This window comes from Malaclemys terrapin, chromosome 12 (assembly GCF_027887155.1).
Source record: "Malaclemys terrapin pileata isolate rMalTer1 chromosome 12, rMalTer1.hap1, whole genome shotgun sequence".
Lineage (NCBI taxonomy): Eukaryota > Metazoa > Chordata > Testudines > Emydidae > Malaclemys > Malaclemys terrapin.
Window position 1 is genome coordinate 49,974,472 of NC_071516.1, and position 27,967 is coordinate 50,002,438.

Consider the following 27,967-nt stretch of genomic DNA (forward strand, 5'->3'; position numbering starts at 1 on the left):
GGGAGTGGGGTCTAGTGGTTAGAGCAGGGGGACTGGACTATTTGGCAGGCACACAGCTGATTATTGGTGTTCTCTCTTAGTCTGACAGCACCACTGACCACGGAAATGAGTGCAGAGGCAGCCGGGAGGGGGGGGGGGGGGATGCGGGCTGAAGAAGGCGGCGGGGCGGGGGGGGGTTGATTATGAGGGAAAGGCTGTGAGGCGGAGGGGAGATGGGGAGGTTGTAGGGGGCATGAGCGAAGTGCTCTGGGATCAAGGGTGGGTTGGGAGGGGGTCAGGGGATGTGGTGTGGGGCAGATTTAGGGGGAAGGGAAGGGATCTAGGGTGTATGGAAGGTGGGGTGTGGGAGGTTCAGGGCTATGGGTGTGGGGGGCATTGGAGCAATGGGAGTGGGGGTTAGCAGGGGCTGGAGGATTGGGGTTGGGAAAGGGCTGGAGGGTCAGGTTGGGGTGGGGTGAGGTGAGGGAGATGGGAAGGGGGGAGGGTTGGGGGAGGGGCACAGACACCCCTGCCACTTTCCCCATCCCCCCAGCTGTCACCCCCAAGGCAGGGTGGAGTTCAAGGGTGCCCTGTCCAGACAGGCTGGCTGACCCCAAGCTCCCGGCCCTGCCACGGGCTGGGCCGGGGGTGGGATGAACCCCCTGAGCTGCTCCGTGACTCAGTTTCCCCATGCAGAGAATAGCCCTGCTCTCCCTCGCAAGGGGGTCGGGAGGGGAAAGCTTGTGGGGGGCTGGGATACGGTGGGACTGGGTTGGGGGCCCTGGCTGGCTCAGAGGGGCGCTGCCACCAGGCCCAGGGGGGACTTGCTGGCTGGGGTGGAGACACAAGGCCTTTCCCCTCTAGGGGCCGCTGTGGGGCAATGGGGGAGGCAGTGCACCTGCTCTGGGGGGGTCAGACACTCCCAGCCCACCCCCCTGGCTCCCCCTCCCGCACACTTTGGTCCTTCCCAGGGTGCAGAGGCGGGGGGGGGCAGAGCCTGCGGGGGGGGGGGCGAGAGACTACATTTCCCATCATGCTCAGCTGCACCTGCTCCCTGCCGCCCCCCCGCCGGGGCGCTGGAGGGCGGGGGGGGGGAGGGAAATTGATTATTCCATTGTGTGGCGCGGCTGCCGGCAGCTCCGGAGCGAGGGAGCGGAGCAGGGCGGGCGCGGGCCAGTGTAAATCAATGGGGAAGCCCCGGCGGCGCCCCGATCGATCCGCGGGCCGGGCCTGAGCCAGGGGGAGGCGCTGGAGGAGGGGAGCGGCCGGAGCCCAGCTCCCCCCCCATCCCCACCCCCGGCGGAGCCCCCTCTTCCAGCGAGCAGAGTAAGTGGGATCGATTTCCCATCGCTTCACTCCGGCTGGCAGCGTGTGAACGGGCGGGGGGGGGAGAGGGAGGAGGATGGAGAGAGGGAAGGAGACAGGAGGATGGAGGGGGGATGGAGAGAGGGAAGGAGACAGAGGAGGATGGAGGCGGGATGGAGAGGGGGAAGGAGACAGAGGAGGATGGAGGGGGGATGGAGAGGGCAAAGGAGACAGGAGAGAGGGAGGGGGATGGAGAGGGGGAAGGAGACAGAGGAGGATGGAGAGGGGGAAGGAGACAGAGGAAAGAGGGAGGGGGATGGAGAGAGGGAAGGAGACAGAGGAGGATGGAGAGGGGGAAGGAGACAGGAGGATGGAGAAAGGGAAGATGACAGGGATGGTGGGGCATGGAGAGGGGGACGGAGAGAGGGAAGGAGACAGAGAGGGATGGAGGGTGGGGAAGAAGACAGAGGGATGGAGAGGGGGAAGGAAACAGGAGGATGGAGGGATGAGGAGGATGGAGGTGGGATGTGGAGGGGGAAGGAGATGGAGGGGGATGGAGAAGGGGAAGGAGACAGAGAGGGATGGAGGGGGAAGGAGACAGAGGAGAGAGGGAGGGGGATGGAGAGAGGGAAGGAGACAGAGGGGTATGGAGAAGGGGAAGGAGACAGAGGAGGATGGAGAGAGGGAAGGAGACAGGGGGAAGGAGACAGGAGGATGGAGGGGGGATGGAGAAAGGGAAGGTGTCAGGGATGGAGGGGTATGGAGAGGGGGAAGGAGACAGAGGAGAGAGGGAGGAGGATGGAGAGAGGGAAGGAGACAGAGAGGGATGGAGAGGGGGGAAGGAGACAGAGGGAAGGAGGGGGGAAGGAGACAGAGGAGGATGGAGGGATGAGGAAACAGAGGAGGATGGAGGTGGGATGTGGAGGGGGAAGGAGACAGAGAGGGATGGAGGCGGGTGGAGGGGGAAGGAGACAGAGGGGAAGGACGGGGATGGAGAGAGGGAAGGAGACAGAGCAGGACAGAGAGGGAGAGGGGGAATGGGACAGGGAGAATGGAGGGAGGGGAAGGAGACTGAGGACAGGGAGGAAGGAGAGGGGGAATGGGATAGGGAGAATGGAGGGGAGGGGAAGGAGACCGAGGACAGGGAGGAAGGAGAGAGGGAATGGGACAGAGAAAATGGAGGGAGGGGAAGGAGAGGAGAGTGATGAAGGGGGGATGGAGGAAGAGGAGAGAGGACTTGAGACAGGAAGATGGAGGGGTGTGGGGGATGAAGTGAAGGATGGATGGAGAGGAGGATGGAGGGGGTGTAGTGATGGGGGATGGGAGGATGGATGGAAGGTGGGATGGGAGGAGGGATGGAGGGGGTGGACGGGGCATGGAGAGCTGGAGGAGATGGGAGGAGGGATGGGGGTGGATGGAAGGAGGGGTGGAGGGGTGGATGAAGGGATGGGGATGTGAGGATGGATGGAGGGGATGTGGAGATGGAAGGATGGGGGATGGAGGGATGGGAGGAGGGGTGTGGAGATGGAGGGATGGGGGTGGGAGGATGGATGAAGGGGTGGATGGAAGTAGGGATGGAGGGGATGTGGAGATGGAGGGATGGGGGTGGGAGGATGGATGGAGGGGATGTGGAGATGGAGGGATGGATGGAAGGATGGGTGGATGGAAGGAGGGATGGAGGGGATGTGGAGATAGAGGGATGGATGGAAGGAGGGATGGAGGGGATGTGGAGATGGGGGGTGGGAGGATGGATGGGAGGATGGGATGTGGAGATGGAGGAGGGATGGGGAATGGAAGGATGGGTGGATGGAAGGAGGGATGGAGGTGATGTGGAGATGGAGGAATGGGAGGAGGGGTGTGGAGATGGAGGGGTGGGTGGTGGGAGGATGGATGAAAGGAGGGATGGGAGGATGGAGGGAGGGAGAGGCGGATGGAGGGAGGGGTGGAAGGAGGGATGGGAGAAGGAGTGTGTGGAGGGGTGAGGGCCAGGCCCAGACAAGGGGTGTGTGTTCTGCTGGGGGTCCCGGTATTGGGTCCTCCCCCAGCAGAGCCCCCTTGTTTGGTTCCAGACACCCACTCCTGCCAGAGGTGGGGGATGGGGGTGGGTAGCAATGTGGGGAGGTGGAAGGAAGCAGACAGGGATGGAGGGAAGGAAGGAGCCGGGCTGGTGGAGGGATGGAGGGAAGCAGACAGGAATGGAGAGAAGGAAGGAGCCGGGACGACGGAGGTATGGAGGGAAGGAAGGAGCCGGGCCGGTGGAGGGATGGAGGGAAAGAAGGAGCCGGGCCAGCGGAGGGATGGAGGGAAGCAGATAGGGATGGAGGGAAGGAAGGAGCCGGGCCGGTGGAGGGCTGGAGGGAAGCAGACAGGTATGGAGAGAAGGAAGGAGCCGGGCCGGAGGGAAGCAGACAGGGATGGAGGGAAGGAAGGAGCCAGGCCGGCGGAGGGATGGAGGGAAGGAGGGAACCGGGCCGGTGGAGGGATGGAGGGAAGCAGACAGGGATGGAGGGAAGGAAGGAGCCGGGCCAGCGGAGGGATGGAGGGAAGCAGATGGGGATGGAGGGAAGGAAGGAGCTGGGCCAGCGGAGGGATGGAGGGAAGCAGACGGGGATGGAGGGAAGGAAGGAGCCGGGCCGGCAGAGGGATGGAGGGAAGCAGACGGGGATGGAGGGAAGGAAAGAACCGTGCCAGCGGAGGGATGGAGGGAAGCAGACGGGGATGGAGGGAAGGAAGGAGCCGGGCCATCAGAGGGATGGAGGGAAGGAAGGAGCCGGGCCAGCGGAGGGATGGAGGGAAGCAGACAGGGATGGAGGGAAGGAAGGAGCCGGGCCAGCGGAGGGATGGAGGGAAGGAGACAGGGATGGAGGGAAGGAAGGAGCCGGGCCAGCGGAGGGATGGAGGGAAGCAGACAGGGATGGAGGGAAGGAAGGAGCCGGGCCAGCGGAGGGATGGAGGGAAGCAGATGGGGATGGAGGGAAGGAAGGAGCTGGGCCAGCGGAGGGATGGAGGGAAGCAGACGGGGATGGAGGGAAGGAAGGAGCCGGGCCGGCAGAGGGATGGAGGGAAGCAGACGGGGATGGAGGGAAGGAAAGAACCGTGCCAGCGGAGGGATGGAGGGAAGCAGACGGGGATGGAGGGAAGGAAGGAGCCGGGCCATCAGAGGGATGGAGGGAAGGAAGGAGCCGGGCCAGCGGAGGGATGGAGGGAAGCAGACAGGGATGGAGGGAAGGAAGGAGCCGGGCCAGCGGAGGGATGGAGGGAAGGAGACAGGGATGGAGGGAAGGAAGGAGCTGGGCCAGCGGAGGGATGGAGGGAAGCAGACAGGGATGGAGGGAAGGAAGGAGCCGGGCCAGCGGAGGGGTGGAAGTCGGAGTGTATCAAGGAAGCTCATATATCCATGTGGGCGACAGCTCCGTGCCCTGGCTGGCTCAGCCCATCGATTTTACAATCCTTCTTCCTCCGTCACCTGCTTCTTCGTTCCCTCGCTCCTCCCTTCCCCCCCGCAGCATAGAACCCACAGCGCGGGAGGGGGGCGGGTTACAGCGGGTGGGCTAGGAGCCAGGACTCCTGGGTTCTCTCCCTGGTTTTATGGGACTTCCCCCCTCTGGGCAGCGTGGGGTATTTGAATCACTTGTTCTCTCTGGCTGGGGCCCAAAGGAGTTGTTGCCGTGTTGCCGTTCTGTGCGCGTTGAGTTGTGTAGCAGCCCCAAGGGGCTCGTGATGGGACACAGCAGAGGAGATGGCAACACAAACACACCAAACACAAGCCAACAGCAGGACACAACACATGCAAAACACAACCAGGCAGGGGTATCCAGCGCACAATCGCACAGGAGAGAATCACAATGCAGACCCACAACACAACAGCTAACCCCTTACCTCCAAAGTCCCACACAACGCAAAGATAGAACACAACCAACCGACATGCCACACAAAAACACACCCTCGCAAAACACAACCTGCCAGAGGGATGCTGCACCACAAACACACAACCAGGCCACACAAGAGGCAAATGAAGCAACAAATGACAACACCACAACAGCCCAGGACAAACACATCTCCCAAAATGAAGCCAAACACAACATGACAAATGTAATACAGAATCATACAAACCCCACCAAGGTTTCACAAAACACCCCCTCCAAATGATGACACAACCCCCCAGAAATCAAACACCAAAAAGCACAACCAAGCAACAACACACAAAATACAAATCACACAACCTCAGAGAACCCACAATACAACCAGAAACATACAAAACCCTCACAACGCAAACCCACAAAACAATGCACAAAGCCCCAAACCCAACCCCACAAAAACTCCACCGCCAAGACACAAAATACAAAACCCACAACACCCCCTGCCAAAAACACAACCAGCCAACACAAAATCCAACCAATAACACACACTATACAAAACCCTCAACAACCACAAAGGACAAACAGCCAACAATATGCAAAATGCAAAACCCACAAGAAACACAGACCACAATCAACAACACACACAAACCCAACCTTCACAAAAAGTACACAACAGACACCCAGAAAACCAGTCACAACAAACAAAGTAGAAACATTGTCTAATACAACCCAAAAAACATATGACTTCAACACAAACCCTAAAGACACCCACACACCCTAACTGCACACTACACCACAACAGAAACCCACAGCACACAACCGGAGAACAAATACAACAACACAAAACCCACCTGACACACTCTCCAAATGGAAACAACATCACAGCACATACCCCCCTGCAACAACACAACCACCACCACATACCCCTCCCATTCCTTGCCACAGTAATACAACCCATCCCACCAACACACCACCGTCTTTTTCTCTCTCTCTCTCACACACACAATCCACTCCCACAGCCAGATACAACCACACAATCCCCAGTAACCTAACACTTGCTGTCAGCCACACACACACCCCGACACTGAATAATGTACACACAACCACCAACACCCAGATGCACACAACTCACATGTGGACACTTCTATATGACCCCCCAATCACACACGCCATATACATATAGGTACAAACCAAAACACACAACACCGTCACACCACTACACAACACCACAACATATACACAAGCATCTCACAGGAATACACAGGAATACACACAACATGCACGTCAACACACATGCAACCCTCCACCCTCCAAAAAGATGGGTCACTCAACTGCGACTACACAAATGCAACACACTGAGCCACACAACCCAGGACACACGGAGACAGCACTCCCTGCACAACCCCATTCTGTAACACCCAACAAACATCCCCACACAGAGGCTACACACAGAGTAGCACAATGACACACTTGGCACAAACATGACAGTCGCACATGTGTGCAGTCGACACACACAGCAAGTGCACCAATGCACAGCTGGTACACAATTGACACACACAACATAAACAGCACACACAATAGATATACACAACACACACAATATACACATACACAATTGACACACTCAATTGATAAACACAACACACACCCAAGTGACACACCCAATCAATATACACAACACACACACGCACAGTTGACACACTCCATCGATATACATAACACACATCCAAACGACACAGCTTGTTGATATACACCACACATACAGTTGACACACCCAATTGATATACACAACACACACACAGAGTTGATGCACCTGGTGGATATACACAACACACACCCAATCGATATATACAACACACACTTGATGGATATACACAACATGCACATGCACAGTCGACACATCCGATGGATATACATGCCACACACACAATCAATACACACAACACACAATCAATACACACAACACACAAGCACACACAGTCGACACACCCTACCGATATACACAACACACACCCGATTGATACACACAACACACACCTGCAAAGTCGACACACCTGTTGGATCTATATAACACACACCCGATTGGTATAGAAAACACACACCCAATGGATATACACAACACACACCCGATTGATACACACAACACACACATGCACAGTTGACACACCTGATGGATCTACACAGCACACACCTGATTGATATACAAAACACACCCACGATAGATATACACCACACACACGCACGGTCAATACACCCGATGAATATACACACATCCGATTGATACATACAACACACACATACAAAGTGGAACACACCTGATGGATCTACATAACACACACCTGATCGATATACAACACACACACACAATGGATATACACAACACACATATGCACAGTTGACACACCTGATCAATATACACAACAGCCCCCTGATGGATATACACCAGGCACACACAGTCAACACACCCGATGGATATACACAACACACATCTGATTGATACACACAACACACACATGCACAGTTGACGCATCTGATGGATATACACAACACACACCCAATTGGTATACAAAATGCACACCCGATGGATATACATGACACACACCTGATTGATACACACAACACACACAGTTTACACACCCTACCGATATACACAACAGACACCCAATCAATACACACACATACACACACAGAGTTGACACACCCAATGGATATACATAACACACACCTGATCGATACACACAACACACAGTTGACACATCCGATGGATATACATGACACACACCCGATTGATGCACACACACACACAAACACACAGTCGACACACCCTACCGATATACACAACACACACCCGATTGATACACACAACACACACATGAACAGCCAACACACCCGATGGATATACATGACACACACCCGATCGATACACACAACACACAGTTGACTCACCCGATGGATATACATGACACACACCCAATCCGTACACACAACACACAATTGACACACCCGATGGATATACACAAAACACACACGTTTGATGCACACACACACTCACAGCCGACACACTGATGGATATACACGACACACACCCAATCGATGAACACACATGCACACACAGCTGACACACCCGATCCGTACACACAACACACAGCCAACACACTCGATGGATACACATGACACACACACACGCACAGCCAACACACCCGATGGATATACACGACACACACCTGATCGATGCACACACATGCACACACAGCCGACACATCCGATCCATACACACAACACACAGCCAACACACTCGATGGATACACATGACACACACACACAGCCGACACACCCGATCCGTACACACAACACACAGCCGACACACCCGATGGATATACATGACACACACACTCACACGCACAGCCGACACACCCGATGGATATACATCACACACGCACATGCACAGCCGACACACCCGATGAATATACATGACACACAACCAATAGATACACACACGCACATGCACAGCCGACAAACCCAATGGATATACATGACACACACGCACACGCACTGCCGACACACCCGATGGATATACAGGACACACACACGCACAGCTGACGCCCGATGGATATACAGGACACACACCCAATCGATACACACACGCACACGCACAGCTGACACACCCAATGGATATACACGACACACACCCAATCGATACACACACACGCATGCACACACACAGCCGACACACCCGATGGATATACAGGACACACACACGCACAGCCGACACACCCGATGGATATACAGGACACACACACACGCACAGCCGACACACCCGATGGATATACAGGACACACACACACACGCACAGCCGACACACCCGATGGATATACAGGACACACGCACACACGCACAGCCGACACACCCGATGGATATACAGGACACACACACACGCACAGCTGACGCCCGATGGATATACAGGACACACACACGCACAGCCGACACACCCGACGGATATACATCACACACACACACACAGACATGCAGCCGACACGCTCGATCCGTACACACAAGAGAGCAAGAGAATGTTGAGGCTTTTACAGTAGCTCTGCCCTGGGCCCTCTGATGGGAGTTGCATATTTGCATATGCAGATGAGTGGGCGGAGCCTCCAATCCACCACTCCCCCATCCCTTCAGCACATGGAACAAGATCAGAGCAGCTGCTTAGATACCCAAGGCTCACTATTGTATGCAAATTTGAGGCAAATGAGTGCCCTTGTGCATTGTGGGATGCCAGGCATAGGAGAAAGGCCAACCACTGCAGGCCTTGCCCCGCTCCAGCCAGGCCCTGCCCCCCCAGCGCCCTCTGCTGGAACCATCTGGAGTAGCTGGGGGCTCCCCTCTCTGGGCTGCACCTGCTGCTCCAACAGGCCCTTGGCTGGTAATGAGCGTTTCTCATCTCCCGCCAATTTGTGCCATAATCCAGCCCTGCTCCCCAGGCGAGGGCGAGGGGGGCAGGGGCTGCGGGTTGGGAGTGAGGGGCACTGGCAGGGCTGTGGGGGGGCAGGGCTGTGGGTCAGGAGTGAGGGGCACCGGCAGGACAGGGGGGCAGGGGCTGCGGGTTGGGAGTGAGGGGCACTGGCAGGGCTGTGGGGGGGCAGGGCTGTGGGTCAGGAGTGAGGGGCACCGGCAGGACAGGGGGGCAGGGGCTGCGGGTTGGGAGTGAGGGGCACTGGCAGGGCTGTGGGGGGGCAGGGCTGTGGGTCAGGAGTGAGGGGCACCGGCAGGACAGGGGGGCAGGGGCTGCGGGTTGGGAGTGAGGGGCACTGGCAGGGCTGAGGGGGGGCAGGGACTGTGGGTCGGGAGTGAGGGGCACCGGTGGGGCTGTGGGTCAGGAGTGAGGGGCACCGGCGGGGCTGGGGGGGCAGGGACTGTGGGTCGGGAGTGAGGGGCACCGGCGGGGCTGGGGCGGGACAGGGCAACTCCCGTTCCCCACAGGTTGGTTTCTCCTTGGCCCTGTCGCCCCCTGACACGAATCTCCCCGAATCGGCCTGCGCAGATCCCGCCCCTCCCCTCCCCCACTGCCCGCGGCACGGACCCCTGTGTCACGCCCCTATCGCTGCCTTGTTCTGTCCCCTCTGCTCTCTCGTTCCCTCCTTCCTCCTCTTCTCCCTGCTTCGTTCCCTCCATCCTCCTCTTCTTTGTCCCATTCCCTCCATCCTCCTCCTCTTCCTGCTTCATTCCCTCCATCCTCCTCTTCTCTGTCCCGTTTCCTCCTTCCTCCTCTTCTCCCTACTTCGTTCCCTCCATCCTCCTCTTCTCTGTCCCGTTCCCACCTTCCTCCTCTTCTCCCTGCTTCATTCCCTCCTTCCTCCTCTTCTCTGTCCCGTTCCCTCCATCCTCCTCTTCTCCCTGCTTCGTTCCCTCCATCCTCCTCTTCTGTCCCGTTCCCTCCTTCCTCCTCTTCTATGTCTCATTCCCTCCATCCTCCTCTTCTCTGTCCCATTCCCACCTTCCTCCTTTTCTCCCTGCTTCGTTCCCTCCATCCTCCTCTTCTCTGTCCCGTTCCCTCCATCCTCCTCTTCTCCCTGCTTCGTTCCCTCCATCCTCCTCTTCTCTGTCCCGTTCCCACCTTCCTCTTCTCCCTGCTTCGTTCCCTCCTTCCTCCTGTTCTCTGTCCCGTTCCCTCCATCCTCCTCTTCTCCCTGCTTCGTTCCCTCCATCCTCCTCTTCTCTGTCCCATTCCCTCCGTCCTCCTCTTCTCTGTCCCGTTCCCTCCTTCCTCCTCTTCTCCCTGCTTCGTTCCCTCCATCCTCCTCTTCTCTGTCCCATTCCCTCCATCCTCCTCTTCTCCCTGCTTCGTTCCCTCCATCCTCCTCTTCTCATTCCCTCCTTCCTTCTCCATTTCCTTCGTTCTCTCCTTCCCTGTCTGGTGCATCCCCTCCCTCCGTCCCTTTCTGTCTCATTCCTTGCATCCGTCCGTCTGGCTTCTGCCTCCAACCCTCTTTTCCAGACTCTCGCTCTCCCCAGCTCGCTCCCTCCATCCTTCCCTTTTCCTCCGACCAGCCCCTGTTTTCTTCCCTCCATCTCTCTCCCCTCCCCCACACGGCTCCCTTTGTGTCGCTGATAAGAAATACAAGGCCCAGGCTAATTACCCGCCTGCCGCTGGCTCCTTAATGAGGTGATTTGCATCCACAAGCCTCCCCTCCCTTCCCCTCACCGAACCCCAGAGCGGAGCAATGAAAGAGTGAGATGGGGGGGGGAGATGGACGGGGAAAGGGGGTTGAATGATGGCAGATAGAGGGGGCTGCGGCAAGGGATGGGTAGGAATCAATATCTGCCTATGGCCTCCCCTCCGCATCCGTCCATCCCCATCCACCCTCCTGTCTGTCCATCCACCCCCTGCACTCATCCACCTACTGTCCCCACCCTCCTATCGATCCATCCATCCACCCACCCACCCACAGTCCCCACCCACCCTCCCTCCATCCATCCATCCACCCACCATCCCCACCCACCCCTGCACCCATCCACCCTCCTATCCATTCATCCATCTACCCATCCACCCTCCTACCCAACCATCCATCCACCCACCCACCTGTCCCCATCCACCCCCTGCACCCATCCACCCTCCTATCCATCCATCCATCCACCCACCCACCTGTCCCCATCCACCCCCCGCACCCACCCACGCTCCTATACATCCACTCACCTGTCCCCATCCACCCTCCTATCCATCCATCCATCCACCCACCCGTCCCCATCCACCCCCTGCACCCACCCACCCTCCTATCCATCCATCCATCTACCCACCCACTCCTGCACCCATCCACCCTCCTATCCATTCATCCATCTACCCACCCATCCCCTGTACCCATCCACCCTCCTATCCAACCATCCATCCACCCACCCACCTGTCCCCATCCACCCCTTGCACCCACCCACCTTCCTATCCATCCACCCTCCTATCCATCCACCCACCTGTCCCTATCCACCCCCTGCACTGATCCACCCTCCTATTCATCCATCCATGCACCCCCTGCACCTACCCACCCTCCTATCAATCCACCCACCTGTCCCCATCCACCCACCCTCCTATCTATCCATCCACCCACCTGTCCCCATCCACCCCCTGCTCCCATCCATCTATCTACGTTCACCCCCTGCACCCATCCACCCCCTGCACCCAACCACCCCCTGCACCCAACCCATCCATCCATCCCCATACACCCCCTCCATCCATCCCCATCCACCCCCTCCCCATCCATCCCCATACACCCCCTCCATCCATCCATCCCCATACACCCCCTCCATCCATCCATCCATCCCCATACACCCCCTCTATCCATCCATCCCCATACACCCCCTCCCCATCCATCCCCATACACCCCCTCCATCCATCCATCCATCCCCATACACCCCCTCCCCATCCATCCATCCCCGTACACCCCCTCCCCATCCATCCCCATACACCCCCTCCCCATCCATCCATCCCCATACACCCCCTCCATCCATCCATCCATCCCCATACACCCCCTCCATCCATCCATCCCCATACACCCCCTCCCCATCCATCCCCATACACCCCCTCCATCCATCCATCCCCATACACCCCCTCCCCATCCATCCCCATACACCCCCTCCATCCATCCATCCATCCCCATACACCCCCTCCATCCATCCATCCCCATACACCCCCTCCCCATCCATCCCATACACCCCCTCCATCCATCCATCCATCCATCCATCCCCATACACCCCCTCCCCATCCATCCATCCCCATACACCCCCTCCCCATCCATCCATCCATCCCCATACACCCCCTCCCCATACACCCCCTCCATCCCCATACACCCCCTCCCCATCCATCCCCATACACCCCCTCCATCCATCCATCCCCATACACCTCCTCCATCCATCCATCCATCCCCATACTTATCATCTATCTATCTATCTATCAAGGAGGTGGAGGTGCATTTTGCAGCTCTTGGGCCCAGTTTCCCCTGAGCCAACTGGTCTCAGGGCTCCCATGCCCTGGTGATTCTGTCTCTCAGCGCGAGCCCACCAAGTGCCCCCAGTGGTTCTCAGCCCCTCCCCTGTGTCCTGCCCCCCGCCAGTGGCTCCCAGCCGGTGCCCAGCTCCATTTGCAATGGAAATTCCTCCTCCAGCCTGGGTGACTCTTATTTGCAATTTAAACAACCTCTCCCCTCCCCACCGGTCCCTCCCCAACCGGTACCCCAATCCTCCAGCCAGTGCCCCATTGAGGGGACAGGCCCCATGTCCCATTCTCCGCCCCCGAACCAGCCAGTCCCCAGCCTTGGGGCCGGATAGGAGCCGGTGCCCCCTCCAGGGGATGGGTGGAGCGGAGTCCTGGGGCCCTGGTAGCTGGTGTGGGGGGATGCAGTACTAGTCACTGCCCCAGGGGGCTCTGCTCACCCTTCTCATTCCATGCAGATAATGGTCCCAGCCTGAGTCAGGTCATGGCTGAGTGGATGGGGAAGGGGACGGGGGTAGGGGGCTCCCAAGCACTCCATTTTTCTCACCCTCCCTCTCTCACTCTGTTCTTCCCCCCTCCCCCCGCAGGGTCTCGGCTCCTGCGCTGAGATGACCCCTCCACGCGCCTCCTGCCTCCACCGCCATGGACGCTCCCTCTAACTCTGCCTCCTCCTCCTCCTCCTCTGCCCCCACAACCGACGGGCAGGATGCCAGGGCTGCGGGCTGGCCACCTCAGGACCCCTCCGCCCCTCCAGCCACCAAAGAACCCTCCCTGCCGGACCGCCCCTCCACCTCCCCTTCCCCTGCTGAGACCATGAGGCCCAGCCCCGTCCCCCAGCCGGAACCAGGCCCTGCCAATCTCCCAGCGGCCATCTTGTCCGCCCCACAACTCCAGGCAGGCTTCGGCCTAGTAGCACCAAGCCCATCCCTCCTCCATCCCTCCGCCCCCAGGGAAGATGCCAAGGAGGAGGAGGAAGAAGAAGGCAATGATGATGATGAAGAGGATGAGGAAGATGGTGGCAGCACAGCCCATCTGCTCTTCTTCCCTGATGGCTCAGCCTATCTCCTCAGCGGCGGCCATGTTCTCTTACCAAAGGGCTACCCTGGCGCCACGGCAACCCTGCCGGTGTCCACCCTCCACGTCCAAGATGGCGGCCCCAACCAAGGCTTTACGTCTACTGACCAAATGTCCCAGAATACCTCAGCGCCGGGCGAGCAGCCCCCATCCGGCGCCTTCCGCAGATACCGACTAGCCAGGGCCTCTGCTCCCACCACCTCTGCCAAAAACTCTCCCACCGAACCCAAAGATGCCGTCACCGACGGGGAGGGGGAAGCCAAAGTTGGCCAAGAGGAAGAACCATCATGGCCACCGTGGCTGTGCTTGGCCTGCTGTCTCTCCTTCCGACAGGGCCGCTCCTTGGCATCCCACGCCCTCTCAGCCCATGGGGTGCGGCTCAGCCCCGGGGAGCGCCGGGCCCTGTCCCAAGGAGTCCCCGCCGTGCTCCAGGGCACTGCCCTCAGCTTCCTAGAACCAAATAACCCCCCCAGCGGGGTGGACCTCAGCGCCGGAATGTGTAGTGGATGGGTGAATGTAATGAAGGAGGAGGAGGAGGAGAGAAGCCCCCGAGAAGGACGCAAGCCACCCGATGCCAAAGATTCAAGGGCCGGCGGCGTGGACTGGGCCAACGGGGGAGAGGAGGAGGAGCAACAGGAGGAGAAGGCTGAAGGCAGGAAGGAAGAAGGGGATGGGCTGAGGCTTCTGCCGGACCAAAGCTCACATGGCCAAAGCCCACCCAGAGGCACCAATGTCCCGGATGACCCACTGTCAGGGAAGGCCAACACCGAGCTCAACAACGAGTCCAACAGCGAGTCCAATGTTGGGTTGGCCAACAGCGGGGTCAACTCCAACACTGGAGGGGTCCCTCTTGGCTTTGGGGATGATTACACGGCCATGGCCTATCCTGGGCTCAGTCTCTCTGGCCACATGTCCCTGCTGCATTCCCGCAACTCCTGCAAAACCCTCAAGTGCCCCAAATGCAACTGGCACTACAAGTACCAGCAGACCCTCGATGTCCACATGAAGGAGAAGCACCCTGAGAGCAACAGCCACTGCGCCTACTGCAGTGCCGGAGGCCCCCATCCGCGCCTGGCCCGGGGTGAGAGCTACAACTGTGGCTATAAGCCGTACCGCTGTGAGGCTTGCAACTACTCCACCACCACCAAGGGGAACCTCAGCATCCACATGCAGTCGGACAAGCATCTGGCCAACCTTCAGGGTTTCCAGGCCAACACAAGCGGCGGGGCCCAGCCAGTGCCCCCAGCCACCCCCACAGCCCCGACCCCAGTGGCCCCTGAGGAGAAAGAGACCAAAAGCAAGACATCCTGGCAGTGCAAAGTCTGCAGCTATGAGACCGGCATCTCCCGCAACCTTCGCATCCACATGACATCGGAAAAGCACATGCAGAATGTGCTTCTCCTCCACCAAGGGCTGCCATTGGCCTTGCCCGGGCTCCTGGGACAGCCGGGGGGCAGCAGTGGGGGGAAACAGCAGCCGCAGACCGAGCTCTTCCAGTTCTATGGGGTGCAGGCTCTGGGTCACCACCACGGCCATCACCATGCAGGAGCCACCGGTGCCGTCCCGGGACTGCGGGTGGAGAAGCCCATGGACCCAGCACAGCTGCTGCTCAATGGCTTCCACCCACTGGGTCCCGCTGGGAGGAAGGGGGCGGTTTCAGCACCAGGTAAGGGGCTGCGGCCCTTTGCCTCACACCATGTCTTCACATCTCCCACTGCCACCACCATCACCGCCAGTGACCTGCCCACACTGTGTTCCCCACAGTAGTTAATGTTGGGTGAGTTGGCCAACAGTGGGGTCAATGTTGGGTTGGCCAACAACTGAGTCGACATTGGGTTGGCCAACAGTGGGGTGGCCATCAATAGGGGGATCCCTGTTCACATGCTCCCATGTCTCTCCTTCCTCCCCATGTCTCCCCATGTCCACCCCACCAGTGAGCTCCATGCCCCCTTCCCAACCCTACTCCCACCTCTGAGAGCCCCATCCCCTCCCTCCTGCTCCATTCCACCATTCCCCTTCCTCCTTCCATGGGGAAGGACACTGATAACCTGGAGGGGGCTGGAAAGGCTGGGATCCCCCAAGAGAGTTTGTGGGGGCAGTAGGGAAAATGTCTTTTCAGGTTAATATTAACAGATTTCATCCATTCTCTTCTGTCTATCTTCTCTACATTTCACTCTCTCTTTCTTTTCATTCCTTCCTTCCTTCCTTCCACTTTCATTTTTTATTCATTCCTGTTTTTTCTTTTGTTCTTTCCTTTTCTCTCTCATTCATTCATTGTTTCTTACCCATTCTCTTTCTTATACATTCATTTGTTCTTTCATTCCTCCTTTCTTGCTCACACATATTCATTCTTTCTCTCTTTCCTCTCCATTCATTCTTTCAATTGTTTCCCCTTTCTGGCTGTCTTTCTTGCTCATTTCTTCCTGTTTCATTTGTTCATTCTTTTTGTCTTCTCTCTCCCTCATTTGTTCATTCTTTCCTTCTCTCTCTTATTCATTCTCTTGTTCATTTTCTTTCAATTTCTTATTCATTCTTTATTCCTTTCTTTTGCATTCATTCTTCCCTTGACTATCATTATTTCTTCCTTTTACTCGTTCCTTTGCCTCTCATTCATTCTTCCTTTTCCTCTTTCGCTTTTCCCTTGTCTTGTTCTCTCTCTGCCCCACCGCCAGCGGCTCCGGTGCCGCTTTCCCCATCCCCATGTCCTCCGCCCCCACTGGCCCCTGCCTCCCCGCCACTGGCTGCGCTGGTGGCATCGGAGCGGCTCTTCGGCTGCCTGGTGTGCCAGCGCTTCGGCACGGACAGTGTGGAGGAACTACTTCGCCACTCCACCGCTCCGCGCCGGCTGCCCGAGGCTGAGTGGAAGGAGGTGGCGGGGGATCTCCACCGCTGCCGGCTCTGCGCCTACGGCACCCAGCTCAAGGCCAACTTCCAGCTGCACCTCAAGACCGACAAGCACGCCCACAAGTACCAGCTAGCCGCCCACCTGCGCGAGGGGGGTGGGGCTTTGCCCACCGCCACCCCCGCAGGGGCTGAGCTGCAGCCTGGCCCCGCCCCTGCCCCGCCCCCCCTCCACCTGCGCTGCAACCTCTGCGACTACGAGACCAACAGCAAGGAGAAGATGCGGCTGCACGTGCGGGGGGCGGGGCACGAGGAGGGCGAGCGAAGCTACAAGGTGAGGGGGCGGGGCTATGGGGAAGGGTGGGGCTTCAGGGTAAGGATGAGGCAGGGCTGTGGGAGGGGGCGGGGACAAGATACAAGGTGAGCAGGGGAGGGCAGGGCTACAGCAGAAGGGGTGGGGCATGAGGTGTGTGACGGGCTATGAGAGGGCACAGCTGCCATGCATTGGAGGTGGGGAATGAAAGGTGAGGGCCTGGCAACCAGGCATGGGGATGAGGCAACCAACAGAGGGGGGACCCATCGGTTCTGGGGGGGGGAGGGATATACACTGGGGGAGGGCAGGGTTCAGGAGGGGCTCCCCCCAACACCTCTGATCTCTCTCTCCCCACCCCAGTTCCTGCTGGAGTTGGAGGCGTCGGCACTGGGTCCCGACCCCCCCCACTTCCACTGCCTGCTCTGCAACACCACCGCTCCTTCCTGCCTCGCCATGTTGTGCCACCTGCGGGCCCCCCGGCACCGTGACGCCCACGGCCAGCACCGCCTCCACCTGCTGCAGGGCGGGCGACCCACAGACGAGGGCACCATGGCCCTGGAGAGATGCATCCGCCTGGCCGAGCCCGTGCCACGGAGCACCGGTACCCAGGGGCTATGGGTCAGGAGTGAACTGGGAAAGGGGGGAGCCCAGGGCTGGCAGCGCATGGGGCTGTGGGTCGGGAGTGAGGAACGCCATCACGGCCACTGTTCCCCACCCCGCTTGGTGTTTAATTCTCATGCCGCCCTGGGACACATTCAAGCGCGAAGCGGCCGCGGAGAAACGCTCCCCTCCTAATGGATTATGACAGACACCGGGACTCGTTGCCTAGCAACCAGCAGGGAGAACGAAGGAACAGGAAAAAAATGAGCGAGAGAAAGAGAGAAATTATCTCTCTGTGACTGACAGCCCCTGTGAGGTTCCCAGAACCTGCCCCCCCTTCCCGTTCCCCTGAACCTGGGGGGTTGCAGTTTGGGAGTGAAGGGCATTGGTAGAGCTGGTCTGGAGGGGAGCCCAGGGCTGGGCTAGCAGGGGGTGCGGGTCGGGAGTGAGGGGCACTAGCAGGGCTTGGGGGGGCCCAGGGCTGGGCTAGCAGGGGGCTGCGGGTCGGGAGTGAGGGGCACCGGTAGGGCTGGGGGAGGCCCAGGGCTGGTCTGGCAGGGGCTGCAGGTCAGGAGTGAGGGGCACTAGCAGGGCTGGGGGGGGGGCCAGGGCTGGGTTAGCAGGGGCTGCAGGTCAGGAGTGAGGGGCACCGGCAGGACTGGGGGGGGGGCCCAGGGCTGGGTTAGCAGGGGGCTGCAGGTCGGGAGTGAGGGGCACCGGTAGGGCTGGGGGGGGCCCAGGGCTGGGCTGGCAGGGGCTGCAGGTCAGGAGTGAGGGGCACTAGCAGGGCTGGGGGGGGCCCAGGGCTGGGCTAGCAGGGGCTGCAGGTCAGGAGTGAGGGGCACCATCTGGTTCTGGGGCCTGTCTAACAAAGCTGATGCAGGGATGGGGGGAAATGAAGCGGGGGGGGGAGCGTTTCATCAATCACATCATGCCCCCGGCCCCACCCCACTGCTCCCACTCCCCTAACCCATCTCGTCTGCCCTCCCACCAGGGAAGGAATCAAACTCTGAGCCCAGGACCCCGGAGAAAGAGACTCTGAACAAAGCCCCGCCCCCAGGTGAGTGGCCCCTTCCCCTCGCAGGACGCCTGGGTTCCTGCACCCCCATGTGAGATTCCAGCTTTGCCCTCCCTGCTTGACTCTCCTGGAGCTGGGCGGCCTAGGACGGGGGGGCCCTGACCCCACACGTGCTCCGTCCTCTCCCCCAAGCCTCGGCCCAACCCGGAGGGAGCTCTGCTTGGCGGGTGCTGGGGGGGAGGGGCCGCGTGGAGCCCCAAGGGGGGACAGGTTGGGCGGGAGGGGAGGGGAAGCAGAGCAAGTCGCTAACACCCCCCCACACACACTGCAGGACTGGACGAGACCGAGACGAAGAGCCGAGCAGCCGGGGAAACCCAGACCACGGTGAGCACCCCAAGTGGGAGGGGGCAACTCCCCGTCCCGGACACCTGGGTCCAATTCTGGTCCCTCCACCATGCCCCAAGGCCTGACAGCTGCAGGGCTGCTGTCCTAGATGCCCGAGTCTCTTTCCCCCGTCCCGGACTCCTGGGTCCGCTTTTGCCCATCCCTGTCTCTCCCTGGCCCACCCCCTGGGACCGGGAGCTGCAGGACAGCTGTCCCGGATTCCTGGATCCACTCTCTGGTCCTGGATGCCTGGGCCCCTTTCCCCCATCCCGGATGCCTGGGTCCTTTTACCCTGTCCCAAACGCCTGGGCCCCTCCCATATGATCTGACAACCCCTCTCTCCGCCGCCCCCCACCCAGGTGTTCTGCTGCCCGTACTGCAGCTATGTGAGTCGGGCGCCGGCGGGGGTGCGCAGCCACGCCGTGTCCCAGCATGCCTTGCAGCCGACCTACCGCTGCCCGCTGTGCCAGGAGGAGCAGCTGGTGGGCAGAGGCAGCCTGCGCGTCCACCTCAGTCACGTCCACAACGTGGTGCCCGAATGCGTGGAGAAGCTGCTGCTTGTGGTGAGCGCCCCTAGTGCCAGGCTAGGACCCCCCCCATGACACAATGCCCCTAGTGCCAGGCTGGGACCTCCCCCACGGCACAGCACCCCTAGTGCCAGGCTGGGACCTCCCCCACGGCACAGCACCCCTAGTGCCGGGCTGGGACCTCCCCCACGGCACAGCGCCCCCTAGTGCCGGGCTGGGACCCCCCCATGACACAACGCCCCTAGTGCCAGGCTGGGACCCCTCTGGCACAGCGCCCCTAGTGCTGGGCTGGGACCTCCCCCACGGCACAGCGCCCCCTAGTGCCGGGCTGGGACCTCCCCTGGCACAGCGCCCCCTAGTGCCGGGCTGGGACCCCAGAGCACAGCGCCCCCCAGTGCCAGGCTGGGAGATGGGGTCCAGGCCTGGTATAACTTTGCACTCATTGAATTCTCCTGTTTCATTCTCTCCCCAGGCCACGACTGTGGAGATGAACTTTGCCACCAAAGTCCTACCCAGCCCCAGCCCTGCCCTTGAACCCCCCGAGACAGGAGCGGCCCCCAACCCTGAGTGCGGGGGGGAGTGTGAATTGGCACCCACAGGTGAGCGCCCCCTGGGGCCGGGCGGGGAGATGGAGCAGTGTGGGGACCCCCTGGCACAGTGCCCCCTGGGGCCGGGCGGGGAGACGGTGGATGGCCAGGGATTGCGGAGGAAATTGGGGATGGGGGAGGGTCAGGGCCGGCTCCAGGCAACCAAGCACGTGCTTGGGGCGGCACCTGGTAAGGGGCGGCCAATCTTGGAGTGGCGGGGGAAAGTGCGGTGCTCGGCGGGGGGCGGGTTCCGGCGGCGCAGTGCTCGGTGGGGGGTGTTTGGCGGTGCTCTGTGGGGGGGGGCTTTCGGCAGCGCAGCACTCCGCGGGGGGGCAGGGGGTGTTTGGCGGCGCGGTGCTCGGTGGGGGGTGTTTGGCGGTGCTCTGTGGGGGGGGCTTTCAGCAGGGCAGCGCTCCGCAGGGGGGTGTTTGGCGGCGCGGCGCTCCGCAGGGGGTGGGGGTGTTCGGCGGCGTGGCGCTCCGCGGGGGTTTTGGCGGCGTGGCGCTCCGCAGGGGGCGGGGGTGTTCGGCAGCGCAGCGCTCGGCGGGGGTTTTGGCGGTGCAGCACTCCGCGGGGGGGCAGGGGGTGTTCGGCGGCGTGGCGCTCGGCGGGGGTTTTGGCGGCGCGGTGCTCCGCAGGGGGCGGGGGTGTTCGGCAGCACAGCGCTCGGCGGGGGTGTTTGGCAGAGCGGCGCTCGGCAGGGGTGGTTTCGGCGGCACGGCACTCGGTGAGGGGGGGTTTCGGCAGGGCGGCGCTGCGGGAGGGGGGGTGTTACGGCGGGCCGGCACTTTTTTTTGCTGCTTGGGGCGGCAAAAAAGTTAGAGCCGGCCCTGGAAAGGGTTCACCCCTGGGGGGCTGGAGTTGGGGTTATTGGAGCCTCCGTTATTGATTCCCCCCCACCTTTCTCTCGCTCCCCCTGCAGCGCCCCCTGCTGGAGATGCTGCCACCTCAGCCCCACTCCCCCCTGCCCCCTCACCCCCTCCTCCAGCGGCCGACCTGCCCCCCCCACCCCGCCCGGCCTCCCCCCTGGCTCCGAAGGCCGACGACCCGGAGGAGGAAGCCGCTGTCCAGCTTCCGGCCCCCTCTGAAGAGCAGCAGCGCCCCCCCGAGACCTCGCCGGCCCTGCAGGACCCGCGGCACCCCCTGTCCTACCGGAAAGCCACCAACTTTGCCCTGGACAAGTTCTTGGATCCGTCGCGGCCCTACAAGTGCACGGTTTGCAAAGAGTCCTTCACCCAGAAGAACATCCTTCTGGTCCACTACAACTCTGTCTCCCACCTCCACAAGATGAAGAAGGCTTCATCCGACCCCACCGCCCCATCCCGGGGCGACTCGGGGGCTCCCGGGGCCCCCCAACCCTCCTCCGACAAGCCCTACAAATGCACCACGTGCCGGGTGTCCTACAACCAGAGCTCCACCCTCGAGATCCACATGCGCTCGGTGCTCCACCAGACCCGCTCCCGGGTGGTCAAGGCGGAGGCCGCCAGCAAAGGAGAGGCGCCGGAGGCGGGGGAGGTGGGAGAGGCAGCCCCGGCGCCCCCCACCGAAGCCGAGCCCCCCAAGATCCTGGAGGTGCCAACGGCGCTGCCCTTCCCAGCACCGCTCTTCTCCCCGCCACTGCTGCCGCCGTTCCCGGTCGTGCCGGAATCACTCCTCAAGCTGCAACAGCAGCAGCTCCTCCTGCCCTTCTACCTGCACGACCTCAAGGGGGCGCCCAAGCTTGCGCTGGCAGCGCCGGCCCTGGCCCTGCCGGCCCCATCCGCCCCGCTGATCCTGGCTCCGCCCAAGGAGCCGCCCCCTCCGCCGCCACCCCCGCCGCCTGCCCCAGCCAAACTGGAGACGGAGGAGGACGCTGGTGGAGAGGAAGCCAACGTGGCCTCCCACCCAGCGGCCAAGGCTCTGCTGGAGAACTTCGGCTTTGAGCTGGTGATCCAATACAACGAGGGCAAGCAGGGGGCGGGGGGCGCGGCTCCCCCTCCGGTGGCCCCGCTGCCCCGCCCGCCAGCCGAGAAGCTGCGGTGCGGGACGTGTGGGAAGGTCTTCTCCAACATGCTCATCCTGAAGACGCACGAAGAACATGTTCACCGGCGCTTCCTGCCCTTCGAGGCCCTCAGCCGCTATGCCGCCCAGTTCCGGAAGACCTATGACAGCATGTACCCGCCGGCCGAGGGCACTGCCCCCACAGAGACACCCCCGGTGCCCCCAGGCATCACCCCTCTCTGCCCACCCTTCCTGATGCAGCCAGTGCCGGTGGTGGTGCCCCCGGCACTGCCCGAAGCTGAAGGGCGGTGGGTCCGGGGTGAGGAAGAGGAAGCAGGGACAGACCCATCCCGGGACGGTCAGTCAAGCCGGCGGTTCTCCCGCACCAAATTCACCGAGTTCCAATCGCAGGCTCTCCAGTCCTTCTTTGAAGCCAGCGCCTACCCCAAGGATGGCGAGGTGGAGCGTCTCTCTGTCCTCCTGGGCTTGGCCAACCGGGTCATCGTGGTGTGGTTCCAGAATGCCCGGCAGAAGGCCCGGAAGAATGGCGCCGAGGCTGGGGGTGCTGGAGGGGGCACCGTCACCAGCCAACCCAGCTGTAAGAAATGCCAAGCCGCCTTCCGATGCATCTTCGACCTGGTGCGGCATCTCAAGAAATGCTATGACGACCAGCCCTCAGCGGAAGGCAATGAGGAGGAGGAGGAGGAAGAAGGAGAGGAAGAGCCGGAGGAAGAGGAGCCGGAGGAAGAGCCCGAGCCACCAGCTGAGGAAGAGGAGGAGGAAGAGGAGGAAGAGGCACCAAGGGGCGATGGAGACCCCAAGGAAGATCAACCAGTGAGTGATGGAGCCATGGAGCCCCTGGAGAGCAATGCCCCCACATTCTCCTCTGATCCACCAGGAGTCCATGGCTCAGCATTCCTGGCCCCTCATGACCCGCTGCCGGAGCTGCCCCACAGCCAGGGGGCCCCCATGAAGAGGAAGCACGAGGACGGGAGCCAGTCACCGGGCGGCGGGAGCGGCGGCGAAGGGGATCCTCCGCGAGACAAGCGTCTCCGCACCACCATCCTCCCGGAGCAGTTGGACATCCTCTACCGCTGGTACGTGCAGGACTCGAACCCCACCCGCAAGATGCTGGACTGTATCTCAGAGGAGGTGGGGCTCAAGAAACGGGTGGTGCAGGTGTGGTTCCAAAACACCCGCGCCAGGGAACGCAAGGGGCAATTCCGGTGCAGCGCCAGCACCGGGATCCCCCCCATCAAGACCTCCCCATCTTCTTCCTTGGCCAAGTTGAGTCCTGGTGGCGGGATGGCCAACGTCTCCGTTGGTGGGACCCCCAACCTCTCTGTTGGTGGGACCTCCAAGGTCTCCAGCGGCGGGATGGCCAATATCTCTGGTGGCGGGACCTCCAGTGTCTCCGGTGGCAGGATGGCCAATGTCTCTGATGGCGTCTCTGACGGTGCGACAGCCACTGTCCTCTACAGCAGCAACCAGGCCGAGCCAGAGCCGTCAGAGTTGAACGAAGCACGGAGCCCATCTGGCGGCGATCTGAGTGATTCTTCTTCCTCCTCTTCCTCCTCCTTGGCCGATCCAGAGTCGCCAGGCGGGCATGGGCCGGCGTCGGAGGGGGCGGCCGGGCTGGATCTGCTGGGCCAGCGCCGCTACCGGACCCAGATGTCCAGCCTGCAGCTGAAGATCATGAAGGCGTGTTACGAGGCCTACCGAACGCCCACCATGCAGGAGTGCGAGGTGCTGGGTGAGGAGATCGGCCTGCCCAAAAGGGTCATCCAAGTCTGGTTCCAGAATGCCCGGGCCAAAGAGAAGAAGGCCAAGGCGGCCTTGGGCGAGGGGGGCCCTGGGGCTCCCTCCGAGGGCCCCCCTGAGCCTCGGGCTGAGTGCCCCGTCTGCCAAGTCAAGTACGACTTCTATGTCTCCTGCCGTGGCCACCTGTTCTCCCGTGGCCACCTGGCCCAGCTCAAGGAGGCCGTGCAGGCCCAGCTGCGCAGCGAGGGCCATGATGGAGCGCCAGGGCCCCCGCTCCTGCCCGTCCCCCCTGGAGCGCCTCCGGCAGCCGGTGCCACAGGTGAGTGGCAGGGCATGGAGAGGTGAGGGGGGTCAGTGGGGGGAGGGGAAGGGGGCTTCCCTGTCCCTGCTTCCAGTGTTCTCCCACATGCCCCCACGCCTCTACATTGCTCCTCCCTCTCCCTCCCCGGGCCCAACCACCGTCCCCCTCTCCTGTCCCACTTCCGCATGCTCCCCACTCCCTCTCCTCTAGCGGTGCCCCCCAGCTTCGAACCTCTTCCCCTCTGCTCCCCCATTTCCCTCCCCCTTCCCAACTTCCTGCCCTCTCTGGGACCCCATCGGGTGGGGGTGGGGTTCCCGTGGTTGTGCAGGGGGGTGGGGGAAGAGTGGGACTGAGGGGGAGGGGCAGGGATATTCAGCCCACCATGGTGACCTCCCCACAATGCTTTTCCCCTCCCCTTCCCCATCCTCTGAACAGGCCCCTCCGCCGCCCCCAGCACCGGACTCCTGGGTTCCACACCGTCAGGACGTCCCTTACCTCAGAGCCAGCTCGGCTCGGCGCCGGAGCCCGCCGGGGAGACCCAGCCGGAGCCGGGAGCCGCCGGAGTGTCGGTCGCCGGAACCACCAGAGTGTCCGTTGCCGGAGCCGCCAGACCTCCCAGCACCGTGGCCAACCCCACCTCGCCCACCCTAAAGACCCTGAAGGGTTTGAAGCCGACGGTGCCCACCCTCCTGGGCACCCAGTTCCTGCCCTTCTCCGTACCAGCGGGCGCCCCAGCCTCCCTGTTCAGCGCCCCGCTGCCCGGCGGCTACTTCCAGCAGCTGTATGGCATGAAGAAGGGGCTGTTCCCCATGAATCCCGTCATACCTCAGACCCTCATCAGCCTGCTGCCCGCCCCCGAGGCCCCCGAGCCAGCCGGGGTCTCGACGGTGGACGTGGCCCACCGCTACTTGTGCCGCCAATGCAAGGCGGCGTTCGAGGGGGAGGAGGCGGCCGCGGCCCACCAGGCCAGCTTCTGTTACTACGGCCAGCCGGCGCCGGCGCCGCTGCGGGTGCCCGTCTGCACCTACCACTGCCTGGCATGCGAGGTGCTGGTAAGCGGGCGGGAGGCGCTGGGGGCCCACCTCCGCTCCAGCGCCCACCGCCGCAAGGCCAGCCCCGCCCCCGCCGCCAGCCCCGCCCCTGGCCCCGCCCTGGCCTTTGCCAAAGAGGAAGCAAAGTTACCTCACTCGGACCCCAGCCCAAAAAGCAACTCTACCTCGACCACGCTTCTAGCTTTATGAACAGCGCGGGGTGCAACTGGAGATGGGGGGTGCCTGGACCCCCCCCTGCCCTGGGGAACCGCCTCCCGGAACCCTCCACCCTGGGTGACCCCCATCCTGGAACCCCCCAGTGCCAGCCCCCAAACCCCCTCACTCTGGGGAACCCCAGCCCAGGACTGCCCCGTGTCCTGAGGGACCCCCAACCTGGGACACCCACTGCCAGCTCCCAACATATCCATATACCCTCCCAACCTGCTCCTGGCTGCCTCCCCAATCCTAATGTGCCAACCCCCCATACCCAAATACCCCCTTGCCCCCCCCATACTCCCAACCCAGATGTAGAGAGCTGGCACTTCTGAGTGCGTGTGTGTGGGGGGGTGAATTCAAAGCACACACCCCGCCTTCTAGGTTGGCGAGGTGCCCACACATGTGCTAGGCGTGTTCCCAACACAGCTGGCCCCCAGACACCCCCTCCTCTCCGCATATGTGTGTGTCAGGCATGTTCCCACCATGCAGGCTCCCCCAAAGGCCTCCAGCCTTTGGTCTCACACATGCTCCCCGTGTGTCCATCCGTGTATCACGGGTGGCTCCCCAGATACACCCCAGATTCTGCCCCCCCACACATAACATAAGACAGGGCTTCCACATTATCCACCCCCCACCTCTCTCTTCCCCCCCCCAGCCTCCCTTCCCCCCATGCCAACTCCCAGGTACCCCCCCAGGTGCCCCCCCAGCACCCCATACTGTTACCGATCAAGACAGGCCAAAACCAAAACTCAACTCAACGGACAGCACGAGAGACAAACTCAAGGAAACGAAAAATGGGGGGGGCAACTCTTGGTGCCCCCTATCCGTCCCCCCCATATCCTGCCTCTTCTCCCCTCCAGCATGCTCCGCCCATTGTGTATAGAACTCGTCGGGACGGACGGACAGACAGACACTGGCTCCAGCCCCAACCAAACAGGAGACCGGGGGTCCATCCCCCCTCCGGTCTCTCTCCTCACGGCCGAGGGCTTCGCGGGACCAGCCCTCGCTCCCCAATTTTTTCGGGGTGGGGAGGAGGGCGTGGATTGACAGACGCTCCCCCACCCCCATCCTTCGAAGGCTTTAAAAGATCCCCACGCGCCCGGTTCCCCACCCAAAAAACCCCCATCCAACCAAGCTGCCGGACGGGGAACGAATTCACCCCCCTCCCGCCCGCCGCCCCGCGAAGCCAAAGCTTCTCCTACCGCGGCACCACAACCAAAAATCCCACCAACCACGCGACGGCCCAAGCAAGGACCTAACAGACGCCCCCACCCCTCCACCAGAGAACTCAGCCCCAGGTCGCACCCCAACGTCTGATGGCTGTTCCCCCTCTTCCCGGCCTCGTCACCGGGGCGGAGATTTTAAAGCTTTTTTTCCCTGTGTCCCCCGCACCCCAGGACCGAGTCATTTGTACGACGGGAAGGGGCCGTTTTCTGTGCCCACTCGTCGTCGCGAACCAAACGAACTACAAAGCGCGGGAGGGGGTGGAAAGGGGGGGAATAAAACTTGGGCTTGTGCCCCCCCCGTCTCCAACCCCCCCTCCCCACCGGAGCACCAAAAAAACCCGGCGTTTGTTGTGTATTTAAAGAAAAGGGGGGGACAAGGGAAAAGATCCCCCCCAAAAAGGAAATAAAAGGAATTGAAAATAAATGCTATGAAAGAAGAGAGGGTCGTGGGGGGCATCGGGTCACGGAGCGGATGAGCAAAGCGGGGGGAAGAGTCAGAAGAAGAAAGTGGAGGGAGATGGTGGAAATTCCCATGGTTTTAGACCTGTCCTGTTTTTTCCCGCCCCTGGCTCCGCCTCCTGTGGAAGGAGCCCCGCCCCCTGCAAGGCTCTGCCCCCTCTGGGCTGACTCTACCCCTTCCTTCCTAGCTCTGCCCCTCTACCTCAGCCCCTTTCCCTGCTCTCCCCACTCCTCCTGCAGAGACTCCTCCTTCTCCCATTGACCCCGCCCCTCCTGCCATTGGTCCTTCCCACCTCCCTAGGCCCATCCTTCCCACCCCTTTCTCCATGAGCCCCCCAACCTCTCTCCTCACCCTAGTCCCAGCCTTTTCCCCATTGGGCACCATCTCTTCCTCCTTAGCCCCGCCCCTTCCCCTTATTGACCCCTCCCACTTCCTAAGAGCTACTCCTTTGGCCCAACCCCTTCCTGCATTAGTCCCTCCCATCTCCCTGGTTCCCCCTCACCCCCATAGTTCTGTTTCTTTATTT

At 61.3% G+C, this 27,967-nt stretch overlaps 1 protein-coding gene across 1 annotated transcript; it reads left to right on the forward strand.

Moving 5' to 3' along the window:
- Nucleotides 1-1,268: 1,268 nt before the first annotated feature.
- On the forward strand, nucleotides 1,269-27,399 carry ZFHX2 (zinc finger homeobox 2). The gene is made up of 11 exons (XM_054045256.1): nucleotides 1,269-1,305; nucleotides 13,710-15,892; nucleotides 16,863-17,371; nucleotides 17,711-17,951; nucleotides 18,945-19,010; nucleotides 19,300-19,352; nucleotides 19,712-19,915; nucleotides 20,352-20,478; nucleotides 21,389-21,450; nucleotides 21,505-24,526; nucleotides 24,944-27,399. The coding sequence occupies exons 2-11, from the start codon at nucleotides 13,765-13,767 to the stop codon at nucleotides 25,747-25,749; spliced, it is 7,218 nt and encodes a 2,405-aa protein (XP_053901231.1). The 5' UTR covers nucleotides 1,269-1,305; nucleotides 13,710-13,764; the 3' UTR covers nucleotides 25,750-27,399.
- Nucleotides 27,400-27,967: the final 568 nt, after the last annotated feature.

What these genes read in the sequence shown, in the direction of transcription:
- ZFHX2 (XM_054045256.1), top strand. Translation starts at nt 13,765, where the DNA reads ATGGACGCTCCCTCTAACTCTGCCTCCTCCTCCTCCTCCTCTGCCCCC. An exon ending in AGGGCGAGCGAAGCTACAAG is followed by an intron (nt 17,372 to 17,710) that starts GTGAGGGGGCGG and finishes TCCCCACCCCAG; the next exon opens with TTCCTGCTGGAGTTGGAGGC. An exon ending in TCCGGCAGCCGGTGCCACAG is followed by an intron (nt 24,527 to 24,943) that starts GTGAGTGGCAGG and finishes TCCTCTGAACAG; the next exon opens with GCCCCTCCGCCGCCCCCAGC.